The sequence below is a fragment of the Morchella sextelata genome (assembly GCF_020137385.1).
Source record: "Morchella sextelata strain SCLS chromosome Unknown scls_6, whole genome shotgun sequence".
Taxonomy (NCBI): Eukaryota; Fungi; Ascomycota; class Pezizomycetes; order Pezizales; family Morchellaceae; genus Morchella; species Morchella sextelata.
In genome coordinates, this window is record NW_025408621.1 from 464,589 (window position 1) to 488,754 (window position 24,166).

The 24,166-nt window shown below is 50.0% G+C and overlaps 6 protein-coding genes across 6 annotated transcripts; 2 read left to right on the forward strand and 4 right to left on the reverse strand.

Moving 5' to 3' along the window:
• Positions 1-2,757: 2,757 nt before the first annotated feature.
• Positions 2,758-4,955, reverse strand: H6S33_011267 (uncharacterized protein; the record flags this gene model as incomplete). Its single annotated transcript, XM_044842610.1, has 2 exons — positions 2,758-4,650; positions 4,710-4,955. 2 exons carry the CDS (start codon positions 4,953-4,955, stop codon positions 2,758-2,760), a joined length of 2,139 nt encoding a protein of 712 aa, XP_044696035.1.
• A 1,019-nt stretch (positions 4,956-5,974) lies between these two features.
• On the forward strand, positions 5,975-8,517 carry H6S33_011268 (uncharacterized protein; the record flags this gene model as incomplete). The annotated part of the gene is made up of 3 exons (XM_044842611.1): positions 5,975-6,946; positions 7,004-7,231; positions 7,297-8,517. 3 exons carry the CDS (start codon positions 5,975-5,977, stop codon positions 8,515-8,517), a joined length of 2,421 nt encoding a protein of 806 aa, XP_044696036.1.
• Positions 8,518-9,394: 877 nt separating this feature from the next.
• Positions 9,395-10,132, reverse strand: H6S33_011269 (uncharacterized protein; the record flags this gene model as incomplete). Its single annotated transcript, XM_044842612.1, has 3 exons — positions 9,395-9,507; positions 9,583-10,006; positions 10,061-10,132. The coding sequence occupies 3 exons, from the start codon at positions 10,130-10,132 to the stop codon at positions 9,395-9,397; spliced, it is 609 nt and encodes a 202-aa protein (XP_044696037.1).
• Positions 10,133-10,440: 308 nt separating this feature from the next.
• Positions 10,441-11,853, forward strand: H6S33_011270 (uncharacterized protein; the record flags this gene model as incomplete). The annotated part of the gene is made up of 3 exons (XM_044842613.1): positions 10,441-10,638; positions 10,749-10,872; positions 10,973-11,853. The coding sequence occupies 3 exons, from the start codon at positions 10,441-10,443 to the stop codon at positions 11,851-11,853; spliced, it is 1,203 nt and encodes a 400-aa protein (XP_044696038.1).
• Positions 11,854-12,860: 1,007 nt separating this feature from the next.
• On the reverse strand, positions 12,861-16,081 carry H6S33_011271 (uncharacterized protein; the record flags this gene model as incomplete). Its single annotated transcript, XM_044842614.1, has 16 exons — positions 12,861-13,070; positions 13,128-13,237; positions 13,289-13,368; positions 13,421-13,503; positions 13,553-13,645; positions 13,765-13,831; positions 13,927-13,974; positions 14,022-14,133; positions 14,197-14,232; positions 14,289-14,469; positions 14,519-14,646; positions 14,699-14,817; positions 14,870-15,008; positions 15,068-15,081; positions 15,137-15,425; positions 15,541-16,081. 16 exons carry the CDS (start codon positions 16,079-16,081, stop codon positions 12,861-12,863), a joined length of 2,250 nt encoding a protein of 749 aa, XP_044696039.1.
• A 1,710-nt stretch (positions 16,082-17,791) lies between these two features.
• Positions 17,792-20,573, reverse strand: H6S33_011272 (uncharacterized protein; the record flags this gene model as incomplete). Its single annotated transcript, XM_044842616.1, has 7 exons — positions 17,792-18,703; positions 18,753-18,912; positions 18,970-19,076; positions 19,138-19,482; positions 19,539-20,095; positions 20,154-20,190; positions 20,253-20,573. The coding sequence occupies 7 exons, from the start codon at positions 20,571-20,573 to the stop codon at positions 17,792-17,794; spliced, it is 2,439 nt and encodes an 812-aa protein (XP_044696040.1).
• Between the last annotated feature and the right edge of the window lie 3,593 nt (positions 20,574-24,166).

The following is a 24,166-nucleotide window of genomic DNA, read 5'->3' on the forward strand; positions in this document are numbered from 1 at the left end:
CGGCAGCGTGGGGGAGTTGTACATTGGATGGCGAGCTGTGCTGTGTCCGGCGTGTGTGTGGGTTGGGGGGGCCGGGGACTATTCTATGGTTTTCTGGGAGTTGCCGTGAGAAAGGTGCTTGAGGGCACGCAGGGAAGACGCGACGGGACGCGTCGGGGATGAGCACAAGTTTGCAAGAGCTGGAGAGAGGTGGGCTGTGTAACCTTCCTGAACGAGAGTGCTCTCGAGAAGAGAACCGGCTCTTCTTCTTCTTCTTCTTCTTCTTCTCTCTGTTCTTCTGTTCTGCTGTAAGTCTCTGGCTGTCAATGCTTCGTTCTGTAGCCCAATTCTTCTTCAAGGTTTGTGTCTGGCGTCTTGCTCTTGTTTGGCTACGTCACGGGCGTTGTCGAGGGAGGGAGTGTGTGCGGGTGTGTTTTACGCGCTTCGCTTACGATACGTGGCGAGAACAGGGAATATATACTCTGCTGTACAGGGTAGAGCAGCCGGCGCTGCCACTGTGGTGGTGGTGGGGACACTTGAAAAACAGAAACAGAAACAGAAACAGAAACAGAAACAGAAACAAACAGAAACAGAACAGTGGGCGCGCCCACCACCACCACCACCACCACCCACGAAACAGAAAAGACAAACAATTCAAAATCCACTTTCACTAACATTGACACTGTTTCGTTTCGCACAATAAACAACCCCTCCCCACAACCCCCCCCCACCTTCTCTCTCTCCCCCCCTCCCTCCGCGTACCCACGAGGGAAGGCGGGCGAAACAATCATTACCGCCCCCACGAGCGAGCGAGATTCCATGACGCAGCCTGTTTTGGCTGCGGCGGGGAGTGGAGGGGGGCGGCGTGGCGGGGTGTCGTCGGCGTGGACGGGTGGACGGGTGGACGGGTGGACGGGTGGACGGGTGGACGGGTGGACGGGTGGACGGAGGCGCTAACTGCTTTTTCGTCGTTTTTGCCGATAGTGTGGCACTAGCTGCGTTGGGTTGGCGGGGATGGATGGGCATGGTGGGGTGAGCATGGGCCGCATGGTGGGGCTGTGGGATGGCAGGTGGGATGGGATGGGATGGGATGGGGAGGAAAGTGCACCGTGCACGGGGCACTGACCAGCCAGCGGGAGTGAATCTATATCTCTTGCTTCGTAGATCCCCCCGTCCATCCATCACAGCGTCTTAAGTAGGCGTTGATGCGATAAACCAAACCAACACCTCCATGTAACTCGCCCAGGCGCGAAACAGACCACCAACAACACCACAGGCCAGAGCTAGAGGCGAGATTTCCCCCCACCAGCGCAAAAACGACTGTGGCCGAGTTTTGATTTTTCGAAACACTGGTGCCAGCTGACCCAAGCTCTACACCATCCCACCGGTTTCATTGTGCACAGCTGTAGCCGTGTTAAGAACGGCGGTTTCTTAGTGGTTCTACGTTAATTGAAGCACCAGGCCACACAGCACCATACTATATAGCTGGTACGTGGGAAGCTTTAGAGGTGTCTACGTAGCTGCACGCTGTAGCGGTGTGGGATTGTGGAAACATTCAGCGGCAGCAGGTATCAATATAAGTGCATTTCGTGCTGTAGTTCTCTGTCTCGGCTTTATCCACTCCTGTTTCTGCTTTCTAGCTAGTTTCTTATGGCCAACCACATATACGCCCATAAACTCGGACCGGTTTCCGGAGAAGAGGTGCGGGGTGTCGGCCCTGGGGGGGGGGAAACTAATAGTGCCGGCATATTAGTGCTCACTCAATATTGATAATTTGTAGAGACAAAATTCAACTCGAGTGGCGGGATGATATATACTTGTAGGTTGGGGCCGGGGGGGGGGGGGGGGAAGTAAGTATTTATGCGTGGTTGAGTACATGTAGTTCAATGTTACAGATCTTTCAAGCTTGCACTAGCTATAGTAGAGTGCCTGTATTACTGTATGGCCATGGCCATACCGGTACATCGAGAGAAAAGCAGACAATACATGAAAATCCAGAGATATATTACTAGCTAGCTCCACAGCTTACGCTCAAAGGCCGACACAAACCGAGGGGGTTGATATAAAAACAAACCACAAACCACCTGCATATAAACTCATATTGAGCCATCGCATCTGTATCACTTATCCATTCGCGTCAAGTTCTTGGCCACTGCAAATTAAAACATGAGTAAGTGGTATATTGGAACTACTGGCTAATTAGACCGCTCATCAGATTAGCTAGCCACTACGTGTTTGCAGCGGTACAGATAACATCAAGACGCACTGCTGAACCAACAATCACATACACCAACACGCACCACGATTCGACTATTCATCCGTCTACCACAAGTAGCCACGGGGCCCTTCGATCGATTATGTATATATAAATATAAGTATTTTACATAACCAAGTGGCAGAGCTTTTCAAGATGAAAATAAAAAAAAAAAAAAAAAAAAAAAAAAAGAGAAACAGCAAAAAAAAAAAAGCAACTCCCCCAAACTCCCTTTCCTTCCCTTTCCTTCCCACTATACTTACCTATGTACCTCAAATACATGCTAGCTAGCCACATAGCTATAGCTGCTGATAATCTGGCGCCGGCCTCCCGCCCAGTTGAATGCAGCTTGAGACCGGGGCCGTCCATTCCATATCGTCCCATGCCACAATTGCCAATCGTCGAGCAGTGGGGAGCGTGAGAGAGAGCTGCCGCAACTAAAAGAATTACACAAGAACCCAAACCAAGAAAGAAATGACAAAATTTCACTATAAGCCCCAGCTACAGACCTAGATCACTAAAATCTAAGCCCCCCTCTTCCCGCCATTGGTCATGAGCGTAACCTTCTTGAACTTCTTCTTCTTGCCTCCCTTTCCATGACTCGGCGCCTTCCCGCCGCCGCCGCCAGCATCAGCAAGCCGAGCCAGCGTCTCGTCGTCTTCCCAGTCCTGCCACCACCCTGTCTCCTCTCTCTCGACTGCATAGTTCTGCTCCGCACCCTGCGGGAGAACTAGCGGCGTCCCCCATACCGTTCTACTGGTGCTAGGGCTCGTTCCTGGGCTTGCATACTCGCCCTCATGCAATGGAGGCGGAGGTAAACTTGAGCTCCCCTCGCCGCCGTTGGCGAACACTGGTTGCGGAAGCTCATTCAATGACTCCCGAGTGGCTAGCGCTACAAAGTCCTCCTCCGAGAAACCTCTCATGCTGCCTCTTCGCCGGTGACGGTGTAGTGCCTCCTCTTCCTTCTCGGCGCGGATGCGGTCGCGCTCCTCCTTCTGCTCCTTGTCGTGCTTCTTTTTCCGGCGGCGGTCAATCTCGCCCTTGAAGCGGTCTAGGATCTCTGGTGGGACAATGTCCGTCCAGTCACATTCAAGGAAGCCAACTTCGCAGCCGGCTGGAAGGTGCGCTACGTATTTTGCGCGCTTACGGAGTTCATCGTCGACGGATGTGCCTGTGGTAATGTTCTCAACCCGGGGAAGGATTGCGGTTGGAAGAGCATGGTATGAGCCAAAGGCCGTTTTGAGAATGCGGATATCGAGGGAGCTGAGGTAATAATGGGGGAGCGCTTGATAAAAGTAGTATGGCATGTCATGGGTTTGTGGAAGGTGGGGTTTTGGTACTGGGACTGGTGGCTTAACTGTTTGCAGGGACTCCGAGGGCTGCTGTGAAGGCGTAGTTGATTGAGACCGTGAATTAGCTGATGATGAGTGACCGGATGAGGCCTCATGAACTACATGGTAGAATGCCGGCACATTCTCGTCACTCTCGTTAAACATGATCTCTGGGCGCTGTTTCTCCTTCTCCTTGGCTTTTGAAGGCTCTACTACGGCCTTGGGTGGATTCCCCATTCCCTTAATCCCTTCCTTTTGAACATTGATGTTGTTGATAGCTTTTCTAGTCCACTCGCCATCTTCACCAAACATCACCTTGTCCTCTTTAGCCATCTTCTCCAATTCCGCAATCTCTCTAGTAAACTCCTCTTCCATATACTCCTCCGTCCCCTTCATGACCCTCGCATAGTCCATGACCTCCGCTGAAAAATGCCACGGTATCTCATGCTCCTTCTCCAACAGCAATTCTGCGCCCTCTTTCGGAAGCGCCAATGTGCTGCCCTGCCTTCTCATTACAAGCCGTAACACCACATCCTCGCCTTCCCTGGGCGCCGGGTTCTCCTGCCCTACAAAAAATCGAACCGGCCGAATTTCGCTAGAGTAGATACTATCCGTGCAGATTACGCACTTTTTGTACCGCGGTTTCTTTTCCGGTGGTCCCTGCGGCTTGCTGTCATCTGTAGAGGCCATATATCGCATGAGACACGGGAGACAGAATATATGCCCACACTTCGCCATCCGGGGCGCCACGGGGGTAGAAAGACAGATTGGGCAGTTTGTGCGCTGTGTCTGCTCTGATGCTATGACCTGCAGCACAAGATCCCATGGTAGATGCACATCCGAGTCAACGGCCTGCGCGCGGTAATCGCCACGAGGGTGCACGAGAAAGCGGTAGTTGGCATTGATAAAGCGTGCCTTATCAGTCGCATGATATCCCGAACCCAATCCCCAGGTTGGGGTCCTCCGGTAATTGTGGCCGTGACGGTAGTTATTGTGATGCGATTGCGGGCGCGAAGCTACATTCCAATTCATCAAGTGCGTAATACTCGTACCCTTTCTTCCTCCCGATGGCAGCGTCATTGCGTCCTGAGCTATGTCAGCCGTTCGTTCCAACAACCTCAGTGGCAATTTGGAAAAATATATACCTCGTCGATATGGTCGTCGTTTCCGTATCGTGGTGTATGTGGCTTCCTGTGATTCTTGTGGGACTTCCTGCCTGCCTGGCCGTTTCGTGGCGTGCCTCCGTCAGGGATATTACGAGGTCCTCCGGCACTGTTTGAGCCGAGAGGAATGCTATTGCGTCTCTGGGCAGTGTCGTTGGTCGTAAGGGCTGGCGGAGCGGACGCGGGCTGTTTTGCAGGGAAACTGGCGAGTTGAGAATTCGAGGACATGGCAGGCAGCAGGGAAGTGGAGAAGAGATGCACCTTGTGGGATAGTATATTGTACAAAAACAGAAGAAACGAAACGAAACGAAACGAAACGAAACGAAACCGGGACGTAGAGTATGCAGCAGCGGCAGTAAATTCCGTATTAGTTTTCTAAATAGTGGAATTACTCACCCTTTGTTGAGGGCGGAGGGGAGTGGGGGGGGAGTGTCGACCTACGAGGGTGACGTCGATTGAAAGAAGAAAAGGAGAGAAAAGGAAGAGGAAGGGGAAGAGGAGAGGAAGATATGTCAATCAAGGTTGGGCAAGGTGGTTCGAGTGGGAAAGCTGCCGTTGCCTCTCTGAGTAATCTCCGCCCATATCAGTCATCACATCATGCCTGTGACTGATATTGGTAATTTACAATCTACGGTCTACAATACTGCAGTGCATTCCATATCTCTGGCTATTATTGTATTATTTCATGGGATCGATTGAGCCTATTGCTGCACTGGACTGAGTGCAATTGACTCCAATGGCATCTTTCGTCCAAGAGCAAGATGATGCATCTCATCATCTGTCCTTATCGCGATCGTCAGCGGGGTTTCCTGCACCTATTCTGACTCTTTAACAGGCGAGGACAGCCAGTCGATTAATGAACAGAGTCCCTAGATGTAAGTTGTGCTATAACTCCGAGTTTTTAACCACGATGCCATTAGTAGATTAGAATAACTTCACTGACCTCAGAAGAAGCCCTTCTTTGACGTCTTTCTCGAGTCCAATCCCACACCACGTCCGGCAAGCTCCGGATAACCCTAACCCTAGGACTCGATAGCTCCCCCGACGCCAAATATTCAATTGAGGCCCAGAATCAGTGAATGCAGCTTCAGAGCTCCCAGCTCGACTCCAGGACTCGGGCTTCATCCCACAGCTCTCTTCTCTTCTTATTCTCACCCAATTAGCTGCTCTCCAAGCCCAATTCCACATACAACACTCCGCCTGAGACACCGCGGGGACCCTTGCATCTCACCTCCACCTGACCCAGAATGACGCCCTATCCCCCCTCAGAGGCCGACGACACAGACGTCTCCCCACCGCCTCCACCATCTGTCCACAACTGCACGACCACCGAAGAACTCCAGGCTGCACTCGCCCACCTAAACGCGCAGGAAACAGCCGTCACGACTCGCCTCGATGCGCTCCTCAGCACCCAGACAGAGCTCACCCACTCCCTCGGTCGCCTGGATCTCATCCGCGCGCACCTGGGAACGCAGGTCGTCGCCGCCCGGTCCCTCACAAATAGCATGCTGTCCCCCGTCGCCAGCACCGCCGCGCGCGTCACCGGCGCCGTGAAACGTCTCGACATCGAGCAATCGCGCGTCAAAGCCACCCTAGAGGTCGTTGAGCAGGTCGCAGAACTCAAAGCATGTGTTCTCGGCGTGACAGGGTCCATGGGTGCGCCTCAGGACTGGGAGACGGCTGCGGGGTATCTAGCGAGGTCGGCAAAGGTGCCGGAGCACATCGTCAAGGGCGAGTTTGCGGAGGAGATGGTGCCGACGGCGGAGGTGCCTGACCCGCCGAGTGTGACGTTGGAGAATGCGGCGGAGGCGTTGTGTGGGCTGTTTTTGAGGGAGTTTGAGAAAGCAGCGGCAGCCGGGGATGGCGAGAAGGTGACGAGGTTTTTTAAGCTGTTTCCGTTGATTGGGAGGACGGAGGTGGGGCTGGAGGTCTATGGGAGGTACGTCTGTCAGGGTGTCAGTGCGAGGGCGAGAGAGACATTGGCGAACCGGAGAACCTCGGGAGATGGTGTGGGATTGGGCGATTTCTTTTATGGCAATTCCATGAGCCGACTGTTTGAGCACATCGCAAACATCGTAGAGCAGCATGGGAAGTTGGTTGAGCGGCACTATGGTGAAGGCCGCATGGTAAAGGTTATCGAACGGCTGCAAGTCGAGGCTGACACCCAGGCCGGTATTCTCATTGATACCTTCGGTGATGAGCGCAATGTCGATAGAAAGGTGTGTGGAGTGATATTTGATGATTCTGTTAGATTCATCTCACTAACGATATGATAGCTCACCGATATCAAATCCTACGCCTTCTCCTTCTTGGTCCAATCCTTCCTTCCACAGACCCGTAGTGCTATGGGAACCCCTCGCTCGTCTTCTCCGGCACCGGGCGCACCCCGCATGTCCGAAGACGAAGGCGTCGACGTTAAAGAAATCGACATGTTGCTCTCAGAACTCGGTATGATGCTTAGCCGTTGGTCCTTGTACTGCCGCTTTATCGCCCGTAAATGCCTCGTAAGTCCGACACTAAATCCCAGCATTAATCACTGACCTGCAACACAATCATTGACCTACCACAGCCACCCCAACCCGATCCCTCGACCGATGCCGAAGTGGCAATCCCATTGACGCTCCCGCCTCTTCTCCAAAACTCCCTCCTCGCCCAGAAAGTCGAGTCCCGTCTGCTGCTTCCCTTCTCTGCAATGACCACATTCTTCTGCCGGCGCTCCGTCGAGAAAGCATTCCAGCTCGACGAAGCCCCCTCCGACCTCACACTCTCCCTCAGCTCCCCCGTATCTACAATCTCAAACGCCCCCTTCATCACCTCCGCCGTCGACGACGTAATGTACATTGTGCAAACACTCCTCCAACGCACCCTCAACACCTCCCAGCGCGGCCTCGTCACCACCGCAATCTCCACCATCGGCCGCGTCCTCAGCGGCGACTTCATCGGCATGATCCAACGCAAGATGCAAACCGAGTCCTACCCCAAGGGCGCCACCGCCTCCTCCCCACCCCCCGACGCAAAAGTAATCTCCTTCCTCGTGCTCATCAACAATCTCGACATCGCCACCGAATACAACACGCGCATCATCACATCCTTCGCGACCGCCACCTCCGCCCCCGTCCCCGGCACCATCGGCAACGTCGCCCTCGAAGAGATCTTCCCCTTCCAGAACGATGCCGCGGCCGTCAGAGACGCACTGCGGGGCATGGAGGGCAGCTTCGAGGCCAAGGCCGGCGAGCTCGTCGCGGACGGCATCACCGTGTTCTTCAACCAGGTTGTGAAGCCGCGGCTGCGCCCACTGCTGACGGAGGCGTTCCGCGACGTCGAGTATGTGGTCTCTGACCGGGCGGGCGCTGCGGAGGCAGATCCCGACGGCGATGCGGAGCCGGACGACGGCGAGATTGTAAGGCGCAGGTTTCAGGAGGGGTGGGAGGCGCTGATGACGCCGTATAAGCGCATCCTGACGGCGCGCATGTATTCGAAGCTGCTAGGGACCACGGCGGGGTACTTTGCGAGGCTGCTGGAGAAGCGGGTGTGGGGGTATGCGGGGAGGATAAATGAGCTGGGAGCCATCAGGCTGGAGAGGGATGTGGCGGGTGTGGTGGGCGTGGTGGTAAGGGGGGGCATGTATGGTGTGAGGGATACGTTTTTGAGGTGCACACAGATCTGTCTGTGTGTTAATATGGAGGAGGATGAGGTTGCGGACATGTTGGAGGGGACTGATGGCGTAGACTGGAAGTTGGAGGTGGACGAGAGGAGACGGGCGAGGGGGATGGTGGTGGAGAGGAGGTAGTGGTAGATTTCTTTGCCTTCTTTTTTATTTTTTCTTTGTTTTTAGCTAGAATTGAGGGGTTTTGCTGGTGTCTGGTGTTTTGCGAGTGCTTGTTCGTGATTGTGGTGTGCTGTGTTGTGTGTTGGTGATATGTCAATGATATATATGTGTGCTACTTATAGCTTAGGAAAGAGGTTGAGACTTCTGAGTTCTTGGAGCTCCCAACGGACGTATTTTTTCAAGACTTCTTAAAAGGTATCAGGGTTACTCAAAAACCGATGCATGATGTACCCATATCTCTTCCTCTCTGGCCGGCCGCCGGTGGGTTTTACGGGTTCACGCTACGTGTAAACCATACTTGTAGCTGATCATAAGAAAACCAAAAACTAGAAACCAGAGTGGATAAACTTATAACCCGGGGTATATAAGGCATTATAGCCACAAGTGTATCGCAACAACGTTCAGTAAAAATGCATTTATTGATATACTTAATGCTGCTGCCACTGCATCCCAAACCACTAACTATATATGCCGAAAACAAAGAGAAAAAACCTAGTCAGGCTCATCCAAGCATATACTTTAAATGATTAGTATTCTTGCTAGATAGATCTGCCATGTTTCACATATTGTCACTCGGATATGGGTTTAGGGTTGTTTTTTCAATTACCGTCCAGCACATTCGGGAGTCGGGACAGTCGAGTCGGGGATCGTATTTCATTCATTATTACCTTTCAGTGAACATTACCACTACGCCAGCGCCGGCAGAGCTACCTCCCCTCCCTTCTCCTACAATAAAATACAAAATACTAGCTATGCATATACTGTACCAAACATATTACTAAAAAATGAAAAAAATAAAACACTCCCTCCCCGGACGATATCGAGAATAGGCCGACCCTCAGAAAAACTTAACACCCCTCTCATCCTCACTCCCAAACACCTGCGCACTCCCCCTCTTGACGAGCACATCCAGCGCCTTCCTTAATATCAACGGGTCAATGCCATGGAACTCTATCACACACCCACCTGTTAGCCACTTTCTCCCCCCCTCCTCTCCCCCTGCTCCCCCTCCCCCTCCGCACTCACCTTGAGAAACCGTCAAGTCCCCCTCCGAGATCTCATACAGCGTCAACACACTCCCCTTCTGCCCCGTCGCATCAATCCACTGATATATAGCCTCCGCCCACTCCTCCGCACTGCGCCAATACACCACGGCCGCCGCGCCGTCCCACGCAATCATGCCCTCGCCCGCCATCCACTCCAGGATTGCCGCTGCGTCCTTGGGGGATAGTCGGCCTGTTTCGCCGGCGTTAGCCGGCTTGTCTGCGGGTGAGAGTGAAGGAGAAGGAAGAAGGGAGGGGAGGGGGGTACGGGAGAGCTTCTTGTTCCAGAAGAGGTCGGTTTCGAGGGCGTCAGATACGTGCAGGCGCCAGAGACGGTGGTGGCGGCAGTAGTCGAGGATGAAGGAGGCCCAGATTGTGCGTTGGGCGGTCCAGGTAGTTTCGTTTGGCTGTGTGTGGGGGTGTTAGCTGGGAGAGGCAGAGGAGGGAGGGGGGGGGGGGGCGTATCTGGTGAAGAAGGGGGGGAAGTCGTAGTGGTCGGGGTAGATGGAGAGCGGGGTTGTGGCGGTCACCATGGCTGTGATGGAGCTGTTGAGGGGGTATGTGTGAGTAGAGCTGTGTATAGAGAGTAGAGAGCTGTAGGTAGGTAGAGCTGTAGATATGTAGAGAGCTGTAGATACTTGGTAGAGAGCTGTGGTGGTTGTGCAGCGCTTGGTATCGCGGGGTTGATTGGTGGGGCCCAAACCCAAGCTTTGAGGCTCAAGAGCACCCTGTCTCGCGCCTTACCTTTCCCTTTCTTGCCCTAGCAGACCTACTTAAACACCCACCGAGTCTGTGATAAACAACTCCCCCAAATTCTCCAACTCCAACGCCCGATGCCGCCATGACCAAAGATCTCTACGACCCCTCGATCCCGACCTCCCGCGGCGATGCCGACGCCGCCGCGGCCGCCCGAAAGCCCGCAAACAACATCGTGCAAGGCACGTCCGCGGCGGGAGTTCGGGCCGTGGGCACGCAGCTGGTGGCTTTTTACTTTAGGGCGCCGGTAAAGGCGTTTTTTAGGATGAGGGTGGATTATATGGTGGGTTGTGAATTTTTATTATTCTTTATTTACTTATGAGGAATACTATGGGTTATATGGGAGCCGGGATATCATGATCATGGAGACGGCTAATGAGGAAGGAAACACAGCAAATGGTGCGCGCCGTGAACCCACTGATCCAGGCGGGCGAGAGATGGTCTTTCCGGCAGACGACGCCGCTGCTGCTCGCCCACGCCGTCAAGCACTACGGCTGGGGCTTCATCCCGAACCAAGGTAGGACCAATGATCGAACCACCCACCAATGATCACCGCCCCCACAAAACCCCAAAACGTATCCAAAAGCCCATATATACTGACCTCCCCCCTCCTCTAGTCCTCCCACCCCTAATAGCAAACGCCTCCGTCGGCGCCCTCCTCTACACCACCTACCTCACCACCCTCTCGACCCTACACGCCCCCTCCTCCCACCACTCCCGCCGAGTGCACCCCCCACCGTCCCCCACCGCCACCTTCACCGCCGGTCTCCTCGCCGGCACCCTCCAATCCATCGTCGCCGCCCCCCTCGACGCCATCGTCATCCGCTTCAAAGTCAGCGAAATGCTCACCGGCCAATACTCGTCCATGTGGACGTACGCCCACCACAAGCTCCGCGAGATCGGCCCGCGCGGCGTCTTCGCCGGCTACGGCCTCTCACTGCTCAAAGAGAGCCTCGGCTACGGCGTATTCTTTGCGGCTTTCGAGGGCGTCAAGCAGCAGGGCTTCTACGGCTATGCGCGGTGGTACTATGGGCGTGGCCTCCGGCCAGGCGAAGAGACGACGGTGAAGCCCCATTTTACGATGGAGCCGGCGTTCCTGCTGGCCGCGGGGATCTCGGCGAGTGTGTTGCAGCAGGTGGTGCAGCATCCACTGGGGAAGGTGCAGGATGTGCATTGGGGACGGCTGGAGTCGATGGATTATGCCGAGAAGCTGGCGCCGCGGGGTGGGGGCGCGGGGGTGAAGGCGGCGTGGAGGGTGTATGCGAATGCGTATAGGGATACGTGGGTGCAGTGTGCGCTGCAGAAGGAGAAGGTTGGCGGATGGGCGAGGTGGCTGTATAGAGGGTTTGTGATGAATACGCTGCGCCAGGTGCCGAGTACGAGTGCGGGGCTGATTGTATTTGAGTTGGTGAGAAGGCGGTATGCGCTTGTGGGGGAGGAGGCGGCGATAAGGGTCGAGGGCGAGGATGGCGGCGTGGTCACCATTTTGTTGAATTAGTTAAACTTGGGGGTTAGATAGATGGTTGGTTGGTTGGTTAGATTGATATTACCATTGCTTTGAGCGGGTGGAGTTTAGAAGGATAGGGGGCTAGATTGGGTGCGGGTATATAGATATTCTTATAGTTTTTTCTTTTTTCTTTTTCAGTGTTGTTTCCTCTGCATTTGAGTGCATGTAGCTAGTTAATAGATAAAATAACTAATCAACCAATCTCCAGATTCCTCATTCGAGTGCTCAACACTACCGAGTGACATCTCATGAAACTTCACAAGCCAAGAAGCCAAGAGAAGGGAAAAAAGATACCAAGGTCTCAAAAGCGTATTTCGTTGCCTAGCTTGTCCAGGTGGGCGCACATACATACACATGACTGGAAACGATCGCGTGCGCCAGTCCCATGCCCACTCACGTGCAGCTTGGCCAAGCATGCTTGATCACTCGACCGTTCAACTCCCAAAACCTGATGCACTTTTCTCCCTACAAGAGTACATCCCCCTCAGGCAGCTTTATCCCAATTTAGACATCCATATAACGAGCTTCGACTATATAGCCCAATTCCAACGAAAAAAAAGAAAACATCTATGTATGCCTCCTACCGCAAGCTTGACGAGAATGATATTACCGCTAGTTATCAATACCAACGACAAATTTGACAGCTGGCACACTCGGCACCGACGCCATGCAACCTCGACATGTCAAAAATTACTACAATTCCCTTCAGGAGTTTTATGCTGACACCTTTCTAAATCCCCCTCAGTAAATACGTCAAGATGGAGAGACGAGATAACTGCAGAAACAGATACACACAAACTAATTTACAATCCACCCAGAGCACAGTGGCAGCGTGAAAAAAAAGTGGGGAAGGGGTGGAAAGGGTGGAAAAGGTGTTAAGGGTGGTAAGGATGGGAAAGGATGAATACAATCCCCTATGCCAGGATTGTGGTAGGATTATAGGGAACTTTTAAATGATGAGATAAATAGGGGAATGGGAAGTTGTGTGCAAAACGAAGCTAAGAACTGCTAGGTCTTCGTATGATGGTGGGGGGTGGGGGTGGGGGTGGGGGAAGTCTATCCGTGAGCCATTGTGTCATTTCGTCGTATGCTTCGCGCAGTACATCCTGAAGGTTGGTCGCAGGTGATTTGCGGATCGTGCCGTGTTTCTTCTTTCCTCGTCTTACCCCCCAAACGTTATGCTCTTGGGTGCAAAAGATCAAGGAATTCTATAATCTGTTAGCTGGTTACTTGGCTGGTCCAAGTTGGCTACATGGTCGCTTTACATTAAAGTACCAGTCGATGAGTATGTCGCCGTGGATTCCGGGCTTACAGGCCCTGAGGCCGTTCTCATCACCGACTATGCCAATGACCCCTTTGACGCGTTCACGGCACTCTAACTGCAAGTCAGCACTGATCAACCACAACATTGATCGTGGTTTATTACCCCGGTTAGCTAGGAGATATAATATCCCAACAAAGGCATCTCCAACGCCCATGAGTATTATATTCTTGGCATCAGAAATCCTATCAAAAATCAGCTACTGATTACACTCTATAATAGGTGCTATAAACCTACTCAATGTAATTATCCCAAAGGTACATGCAAATTTCTTCCGTTTGCCTCATTACTTCGTATTCGTGCTGTTCGGCCAATGTGCCCTTCATGAATAATGAGTCGCAATCTTACACACATGAAAGGAATAGATACCTCTTTGGTGGTCAAAGCCTGTGGTATATTTACGTCCATGACAGCATATCCTCTCTGCACGGCCCAATCGATGTACATGTTACCTACATCTTCCTAAAACCCGCGAAAAAAATACTGCGTTAGCCTAAACCCAATATCTGCCCTCCCCCGAGTTAAGTAGAATCGCGTGAATTAGCTGGACTGGGGAGGAGTGAATGAGTGAATGGGTGTACCAGCAAGGCGTTGTGGGGCGCAATCCTGTTTATCATATTGGAATCCAGGAGTGCCCATACCGACGGTCTTTTCCCTCGTATCTCACAAAACAGACGCAACTGAATGATTAGACCAAGAGGTACTGATGAAGATTCTTGTGCATGGTTTATATCGTTACGTACGGGTCATGTACAAGCAGGACTAATGTCTCAGCTTTATAAGAATTTGTTCTGTATTTGTTAGAATACCTTCTGGGAAAATTGGAAGAATTACTTACGTCGCAAGAACTTGGTTCTCAAAGGACACAGAGATGGTGTCTCTAAATATTTTCAAATCCGACATCCTGTGCTTCTCCCACAATACCTTCGCTTGATGGGATCTGATGACATCTTTGCCATACCTCTTATCAGTACTTTTAAAGGGTTCTATTTTTATAGACTCAACGCCCTTACCGTGCAACCGATAGGAATTTGTTTTCTCCATAGGATCTACACTAGTTAGGCGGCTCGTTGCTTTGGTAAATGGCTCGGGGGGTTCAAGTTACCTGACTCTGTGAGTCTCATGCAGCGCCAGTATCGTGACTGCTGCATAACACATTTTTCGACATCCCTCGAGGCCGATGGTCTGACTTTATCCCCATCATGAAGTCTCCCGGGTGGTTCTCCAAGTAGTACCTTGGTGACTGCCAAGGCTGAGTGGGATATAGAATCTAGGTTATAACCTCCCTGAGCAGGATTAGAAACCGGACAGTCTAGTGGTGAACTTTTCCCTTACCTCCAAACAAACGACAACCTTTCCGTTTGCGAGTCTCATCAACATATGTGTCATGTGCGCATAGCCAGCTGGAGTCACCATGCATTTTCCTAATTCATCACCTACCGCGGCATCGAACCCAGCAGAAACTAAAAGGTACGTAAGAAACATTATCAGACTCTCATGGGAGGGCACACCCACTGAGAACCAAATCGGGGTCGAACTCTAGAGCAATAGGCATGATAACACGCTGAAACGCGTACATGTAGTCGCCATCACCCATACCACCATCAATATTGTTCCAAGGAACGTTTACATTCCTGGAAGATTAGTAACAGGACTAAGAAAAGGAATTAGATTCAAGATGCTTACATCCCAACGCCTTCGTCCACCCCACACTTGTCAAAATTCCCATGTTGGCCCTCGGGATAGAATTTCCCACCATCAAATCTATGTATCGACATGTAGAGTACATGAGGATTATCATAAAAGATGGCCTGGGTTCCGTTTCCTTTTTCAGATAACCTCAGCATTGGGCAAAATATCAGCCAAATTAAAGCGGGGCCCTACCATGGTGTACATCCCTTCGCCACATGAATCAGCACAAGGTTCTGAAATTCACAAAGGTTGAAAACTTACCAATCCAATATCAATACCTTACGGATTGTTTCCGGGTATCTCTTTAGCATCACTTGGGCAGCAACGCAGACATTATTAAACAGACAAAAGCCCATTGGCTTGTGAAACTCGGCGTGGTGACCCGGCGGCCGCACAACAGCAATTGCATTCTTTACCTTGCTCTCAACGACTGCTGTTGCACATTCGATTACACCCCCGCAAGAGAGCTTTGCGCTAGAGAAACTATCCGGACAGAAGTAGACAGAGTCCCCTTCTTGCCATGCCTCTCTCAGGGCGAGAGGATCCATCGCTAAACCAGCAGGAACAAGTCAACAAACAAGTCAAACTACGATTAACCCCCCAAGCCCAACCCCGGTCAACGAGGATAAGAAGCTAGAGAAAGCAAAGAGCCATTCATAACATACCAGAGGTGCTAGAGATGTAGTCCCAGTGATCCTTAGAGTGCGCCAACAGAGCTTCATCTTCTGTCACCTCTCTTGCGTCTATCCGCTTCATGATCCCATCCTTGAAGGCTCCCTTGAGAGCTTGATCCTCAACAAAGCCAGCACCTACCAGCGCACTATATATGGAGAATATTCGTTTGGGCTGCTCTGGGTGATCGTCCTCATTGATTTGTTCATGATACATCATACGAATGTCGTAACATAGTCCCGTTTTGAGACTTGATATTGGAAGTGCCTTATTGGGCGACATTTGACGGTCCTTTCCTGTCGAATCCTCCCTCGATGCAGACACGTCGCCGGAAAGTCTCAGCGTTATTGCAGACGTCTGGTCAGCCGCGGGTGAAGCATGCTCGCTTCGAGAAGGGTCGTAGGGGCCGGTAAAAGTAACGTCTGCATGCCCGTTTACACAGATCGGAAAGGTAGGTGGGTTTTCGATATGAGCCGCAGACGTACCATTAGGCGCGTCAAGCATATCTGTGTCAGACCCAGGAACAAATGGCATTTGATCTAGCGATCGCTGTGATTTATCTCTTCTGAGCTAGAGATTGGAGTTGTGGGTTGCCTACGAGGAGTGGGCTGGTGGGTTTGCTGGGAGATCTTGGTGGAATGCAGGGTAGAAGGTTTCGAGTTCATACGTTTGTTTCACGCGGCATGCCGAGAGACCAGATTCACTGTGAGAAGTTTTAATAACGGACGTGTTTGTTGCCCTCACCCTGCTGATCGTATCGCGCTCTGGTTCTGTTCGCGCAACCTTTGAATGCGGTTGATGCTGGTTGTGTTGCGCAGCAGCTTATGTCGTCGAGAGAGAGAGGGAGAGGATCCCCAAGATGGGCGCATGTCAAGCTAGCACTGATGCATATCGCAACCCAAACCCCGTCATTTGTTGCACAGACGTCCGCTGATGCATAAAATTATCTTGGGTCGGAAATTTGGGCTGTGGAGAGGACCTGTGCAGGATCTACTGATGTTTACGGTGCATAAATTCATGTTTCGCACTTCTTAGAAACAAACTCCTGGGTGGTGGCCGTACCCAGCAAGCTTCCCATCTAGATATATAAGGGAGCTCAAGGATATTCGAATTCTAGCGCCTCGAACAACTGTATTTAGAGTGAATGAGCAAACAACATCTGATAGGTAAATGGATTATCAAACAACAGCAGAGACATGTTAAAGACGGTTAATACCTTGGAGAAACAAATTAACTCTCATTTCAACAGTACGTAGAAATTGACCATATTTCCTCACCGAACTTTCGAATCCTAAAACCATATCTTTCCAGCTGCAGTTGACAGTTTTCAAGTAAGGAACAACATTCTTCGTGGTTTTATCGATCACGCATTACTAACTGCCGAGATAACTGAGTTCAATGATCTGACCCTAAATTCTATTCCCCCAAGACCTAAGCCCGCAATCCTTGCTAGTCCCCCGCCCAGCCCTTCCGCCGAAAGCTTTACCCGAGGAGCCCGAGTGACCGCTCATGAACCACCATATTCAACCCTCGAAAGACCTAAAACAAACCCCCGTTTTCCTTTTTTCTTCTTCTGTATTTTTTCTCCTGATATTCAAAGTATATACATACCTTGACGCCAATCCAGCCAGCCACCCAGCTATCCATCAACCAACCAAAGAAAATTGAACGAAACCCACAAGACAAGCTATTTACGCTACATACTCTACAACAAACCCCATATGCCATCACCGCTCATACCAAAAAAAAAAGGATGAGACGATCACCCAACACCTCTCAGAGCACTAATAACCACCGTCCCTACGCACTAATAACCACTCATCTTCCATGCACGAGCTCACCAACGTATACTCATGTAGCATGAACATACAAAGAAAAATAAAAATAATGGAAAAAAAAAACCAAACAAGCAAACTTTTCCCATTCCTTTCGCCCCCATCCATCCCAATTTTTTTCTTTTTTCGATCGATCCCGTAACTACCCCGTCTACTCCGAATCCAGAAAGAAGATATGAAAAAATAGGGAGTACATAGAAGCAGAAATATGAGGAGACTATTGAGAGTATATGAGAGAGAAGAAGAACAGGAGAAAATAGTAAGAGGTAGAATGAAAAAAGAAGATACAAGAAAAGCAAAGTAGAAGAGTTAGAAGGAAAAGGTATGAATGACTAAAGAGGGAAATAGTGAGAGAGGTTGAGAGAGTGTGAGAGAAGGAGAGAAGAAACATTTGCGAGAACTAAACCACCTAAAACTTTTGATAAAACAAGATATACGCCACCTTTCCACCTTCGCCAACCCATTTCGCACCCTCTCCCGTGCCTTTACCATTTGCACCGTTCACTGCTTCCCACGCAGCGTTCACCCAACCGTCCTCTTCACCCTCCTCTTCTACCTTTACGTCAATCCTAACCTCATCACTACCAACCCTCTTAATGACTGTGTCGTCAAGTCTAATCCAGCTCTTTGCATCTTGCCTTTGGACATCGACCGTGTAGTGTCCTCCACTTGCACTCTTGCCGTGATGGTAGACGACACCAATCAATCGGTACTTTTGCGGTGGTCCAGCACGTTTGTTATAGCTCATGGCTTCTAGTGGAATTTCAAGAACAAGGGGGTACCCGATCCTTTTCCAAATCTTCTGAACGCCGCTTGTGTTGTCGTACTGGAATCTCTTCAGTTGCAGTATTAAGACCGGCGGCAAGGTCTCGATGAGAACTTGTTTAGTAGCTGTAATATTAGGGCCTTTTGCAGGGTTGTAATCTCCTTGTAATTTTTCAACTACGGCCATGTGTCTTAGCGCATCTGTAACACTCCTAACATCTGGACTCTGAATATCGAGTTGCAGGGGTGTGTAAGGTTCGAGTGTAACACTGGTCTTCAACCCCGGTACCTTGAACTCGCTTCGAAGCTTACCACCAAAGATCTTGGTGATTGGAGATTCGATTATCTCTGTGGTACGAGTAGTCAAGGTCCTCTGTTTATGACCTACTTCCATCCAGCCCGATTCCAAGGACTCTTCTGTGGGAGTCGAAGTACCATTCTGAGTGGGGGTGGAAGTACCGCTAGGCTGGGATTTTGACATAACTTTAATGGCCTCCTCATGCAGACCATCTAGAAGAAATCCTAGAAATTCTTCGGCATCTTGTTGGTGGCCCCGCTATACAATATTAGCACCTCAAAAAGTGGTGGGTTTGGGTAAAAATTACCTTCATATGTGCGAAGCTCTGCATACTCCGTATAACCTCATATAGGAATTCAGGGACAAATGGCTCACCAAAAGCCTCAAAATCCTGAGCCTTGAGTGTCGAAGGCTGTGATTGGGCAACTGAAGGGCTAATGACGCGGAATTCACGCATAAACATGATCCTGAGTCGCATTAACATCGAAACTCAATTTTTCTAGAATATAATATCAAGTACTTACATTGCATCAATTAAAGGCGTGTCCGTTTTAAAGCTGTGTGCGACTTGTTTTGAAAGGTGGTCTAAGAAGTAGTAAAAAGGTCCGCAAAACACCAGCATTTGCAAAACCTAAGGTCTCGTTAGCCACGAATTCTCAAAGGTCTGCCGCTCTGACGTCAGAACAACTTACAGCATTCATAAAGCACATATTACCGGTATTGACCAATCCCCTAGGTTCCAAGAATGGGCTAGTAACATTCTTCTCACTCGGAATCGTGAAGTTAATCAAAATATCTGATAGTGAGTTTGTTACAATTCCATTTCCCTTTATGACAACCGTGCGCTGCTGCTCGACCTTTGCCCCTGCGATACCTGCGGGCGCGGCGGCATTCTTTGCTTTCACCAAGTCGGCCCAGGATTTGGGCGCGGCCGGGGGTGGGGGCGGCGCAACAGCAACGGGTTCACTGACAGCAGTGGGCAGTGCTGGTGTCACTGAAGTTGTATCCTTAGGAGCTGTATCTTTAAGGGCTACATCCTTAGGAGCTGTATCTTAGGGGCTACATCCTTAGGAGTTACATCCTTAGGAGTTACATCCTTAGGAGTTACATCCTTAGGAGTTACATCCTTCGGAGTTACATCCTTAGGAGTTACATCCTTAGGAGTTACATCCTTAGGAGTTACATCCTTCGGAGCTGATTCTTTAACACTTGCATCCTTGGGGATCGCGCTGGGTTCCAAGGGACTGATAGTCACAGGCTTAGCCGGTTCCGTTTGAGATTTAGGAGCGGGCTTGGCTTTGGCCTTGATAATTGGCACCGCGGGTAGCGCAGGTATAGGAACTGCGGGTACTGCAGGAACAGGCTTCTGTACAATGGCAGTAGGGGCAAGGGTAGGCGCAGGCGCAGGCGCGGGTGCAGGTACGGATGCGGGTGCAGGTACGGATGCGGGTGTAGTGGCCGGAACAAAAGCTGCAGCTGGTGGTGGAGCAGTGGAGATGAGTGCCGAGACAACTGCTGAGCCGGCTTCAGAAGGTGGGCATGTGGTAGTAGGCGTTTGAATGTCTGAAACAGTAGAGGGAGCTTGCGCTGTCTCAAGAGTAGGAACTTCCGGTACAACAGGTACAGTCTCCTCCGCTGCAGGAACGGGCTCTGCTAGGGGCAGACACCTGAGTAGTAAGAGCGGAGGCCTTTCTTCGCCGACGTCTACGTGGGAAAGGTTCGTCCGGGGCAGAGTACCATGGTAGCTTCACAAAGTTAGCAACGTGCTCAGATGATAATCCACATTTACAGGGAATGGTCAAAGTACTTGAGGTTGATATTGAGTCCTCACAACTGGTGGAGGAGGCGGCGGTGGGGTTGCGGCCTTCACCACCGGACTCGTTACAACTGGGGCTGGCGGCGGAGGTGGTGGTGGAGGTGGAGGTGGAGGTGGAGGTTTTGTGACCTGGTGTGGGTGCGGCGACCTTACAATCACCGGGGGAGGTGGCGGTGTGTGGGCTTGAGGATGAAATTGTTGCGGATAATAGTACGCCGCAGCAGCTGCCTGGTACATTCTAGGGCCGTCCCTGCGCCGAAATTGAGCATTGGGGACTGCCGGCGGTACGGCTGTAGGGTACGGGTGGTTCATTTTCACCACTCGGAGAACGCAGCTCCTACGACACAGTCGGCGTGGTTTGTGATACCACGGGAACCGACTGTGTTGAAGTTGCCGCTGGTTTCGCTGGGTCTACTTTGGATCAATGCCGTCTAGAGGCAAACCAGGAGTAGATGGTGGGTAGTGACTGGTAGGAGGTTATGGCAGATAAGTCTGATGAATGGGGGTGTTTAGGATGAGATGCTGTGTGGGCAGGAGATGTGGGGTTGGCAAGTCTCGTGTCCTGGTGTAGATGGGCGATGCACACAGGTTTATTGTATGGCTGTGGTACTTTATGTACTTGAGCTGAGCATACGTAGGACCTGATGGGTTGGATGGTTGCGGTTGCAGTTGTGATTGGTGGTGGGGGTATCTATTCGCTGGCTGGTGGGGAGGGTGAGGGAGGATTGGGATTGGGGAGGTTCCGACTTATTTGGGTATGTGCGTGAGAACCAAAAGGGATTGATTATTATGTATCTTGTATCTGCCTTCCCCTCAGGCAGCAAACAAGAGAATGAGAAATGGGAGAAAAAGAAGTGAGTGAGAAAGAGAAGAGAAGTTGACGGCAGAAATGAAGGGAGTGAATAATGAGAGAAGGCCTGGCTGACTGAGGACGTCCGCTGATTAATGTAGCCGCTTCGGGTTTAGCCGCACCGGGGAATGCTTATCACTGGGAGCACAGATACTTAAATGCGACTTCATCTCTACGTTCTCATCTGAGAAATCTCCAAATCAATTGATTCGATGAAGATCGCACTGTAGTATGGCGAGTTTCCTTACAATTTCAACGCCACTCCTAACCAAACTTTGTGCCACGAGTTATCGCCTTTCACTCATCTAAGAAACATTTCAATACAACTAACATTACGCATCATGTAAGCTGTGTAATGTAGGTCTAAAGATCAGCTTCAGGTGATTTTTGTGTTGGTTCCTGGTCGACACAAAACGCCATGCGGTTAGCACTGAATCATGAAGTTGAAATATCCCAACATAAAATAATGCAACCTTATTACCTAGCTCACAATGCTACTTCCAGAGTAATTCGAGGATGACAAGCCAGAGATGATTTTTTAAGTAGAGATTACCGGATGAAGATACGAATAGAGTAATAAGTATATAAAAAAAAAACTATATATCTCTGTACAACCACCAGAATTTCTCGATACAGTAAATACACAAACATTCTACGTACAGCCACTCAGCAAAAGTGTTCGTGATTTAGTTTTAATGTCAGTGCGCAGTGTGGCGCACCCGTGATGTTGATGTTATTAATGTAAAGATTCAAAACAAAAAAAAATATATAATATAGTTCGTGGCTATATATAAAAGGAGATAGGTCATTGATCTTATTCTTAATTGATTCCGGGCTCCATTGGTCACTGGGAAAGTTTTCTCTTGGGGTTTTTAATGGTCCGCCACGGTTACATATGTATAGAGAAATGTCTCACTCCGAAATCGGAATCACGAACACTTTTGCAGAGTGGCTGTATCAGTGAATCTGGCTCGAGCTCCTGATCTATGGGAGGTGATTTGACAGATTACCTAAGGTCTTTATCTCAATTGGGGACACGGTCCTTAGAGAGCTAGAGTAGTATTTGTGTTATGCATGGACGAGTGTACAGTTTCACGAGATTTCTTCGAGTACTTTCGTAGCCAGTGAGGCCCAAAAAAATCGAAGAAATCTAAGACATCTTAAGGAAAATGCTGGATCCTATAAGCTCGATTCTTCATAGAGCACAGGCGTAACGCTTAAAAGGACATATTCGTTGACTTCCAAGAGAATATTAATTCTATGCAATGGCTCAGTCGGATCAATTATGAGTAGTGGTAATTATGGAAACGATGGAAAAATAGGTACATGTGTCTCAGGCAGTCTAGTGCTTGAGGTTCGAGAAGTGATTTGACGGCCCTCTTTGCTTGGTGTGCGAGATGTTTGTGCCGCAGTGCTGCAGTGCTGCAGCTAGGCATTACGCCGGACTAGTCGTCTGTTGAGTACAAGGTACATGTAGGTACACGTAGGTACGTCAGCAGCCAGTACATCTACTTTGTTACATGCTGTAACAAAGGTCACCCCGCCCAACTTAACGGTCTCCCATTTTGTACTGGAAAATACACGTATGTTTCAAAGCTAGGGTATACCATAATAATACTATTAGCGGTTCACCGAGTGTGTGATACACTTGAGCGTAAGGAAGTAACTTAAAGGTAAATAATCTTCTGTTCTTTGGCCGAACTCAAGCTCGTCCTGTAGTGTACTGTTCTGATCTTTGATCACAACTTGCTTATTTTACTGACTCACAGAAGCAGGCTTTTACACGATATTAGCTTTATTTATTATATATAATTATACTGATCTTATATATTCTAAAGCCATCTTCCCGGCGGATCTGTATCGCATGGACCGCAATGACTAGATTCCACCCTCGTTCGATCCACCAACTACCATCGTGGTTGGTATGATATGACGTAGCGAATACCCTGGCAATTAAAGAGCTCAAAGCTGTTATAAAATGTTGGCTGGAGCACAACTATGTTATACCTGTATCTACCAAATTAACAAAAAAAGAAAAACTTTCAAACTCGTCAAACTCATCAAACTCATCAAACTCGTCTAATCATATTCCTCAAAGTGCACATCTCATACACGGCACATCTATTTCTTATTAGTGATAAATGCTAGTCTTCGCCCCATTAGATGAGCCGATAACATGCCAGCTTAATCCCGGCTTCAACTCCGGCCCATCTAAAGACCAGTCAGCGCATGCATAAACTCCACATGTTATCCATTCTTCAACAGAATAGGAAAATCCATAGAAAGACCAGGTAGATGGAGAATCGATAGCAAGGGGTAAATTCTAAGGAAAAACGTCGATAGATGCGAGTTGATTAGAACTGGTTGTATGGGAACGAGATCAAGACGGAAGCGGAAAGCAGTGAGCTGTTTGTAGGGGGTGGGCACGAGACTAAGCGCGACAGGAAGTACCAATTACCCTAGCTAAATTAAACCTTCTTGGCGTTAGCGGCCTAGATCTAGAGTTCGGGAACCACAGAAGCCAGAAAGCATCGATTGGAATGGTCCAGGAAGTATATATCTCGGAGCAGGCCCCCACAATCTAGGGACTACCAAAGTTATAGGCCTAGGGTGAAGGGTTTTTCTTCGTTTTCTTGTAATTTTTTAGCATCTTTGTTCGGGCCCTACGTCTCTCCTTGATTCTTGATTCTTATGCTCGCCTTGGCTGTACATGTACAGTTCGGCCTATACCAGAACCGCCATTGTCGATATAGATATAGATTTTTAAGCTTGTAATTTCTCTGAGAAGAAGATACCACGATGAGCCCTGACTCAAAGAAATAAAATAGACCAAGTCGCGAGTCGCTGTAGCGAGCGAGTGATATTTGATGAAGGAACAATATAAGGTACAGTATTAATCAAATTGATATCAGAGTCAATGTCCCATCATCATATACACTATCTTAGAACCCAGAAATACACTACCCACACACCGATATATGGAAGTATTCTAGCTTCAACCGCCACGGGAGTGACATCAATCCAGATGCAGGATGTACACCCGAGGGAGCAACCA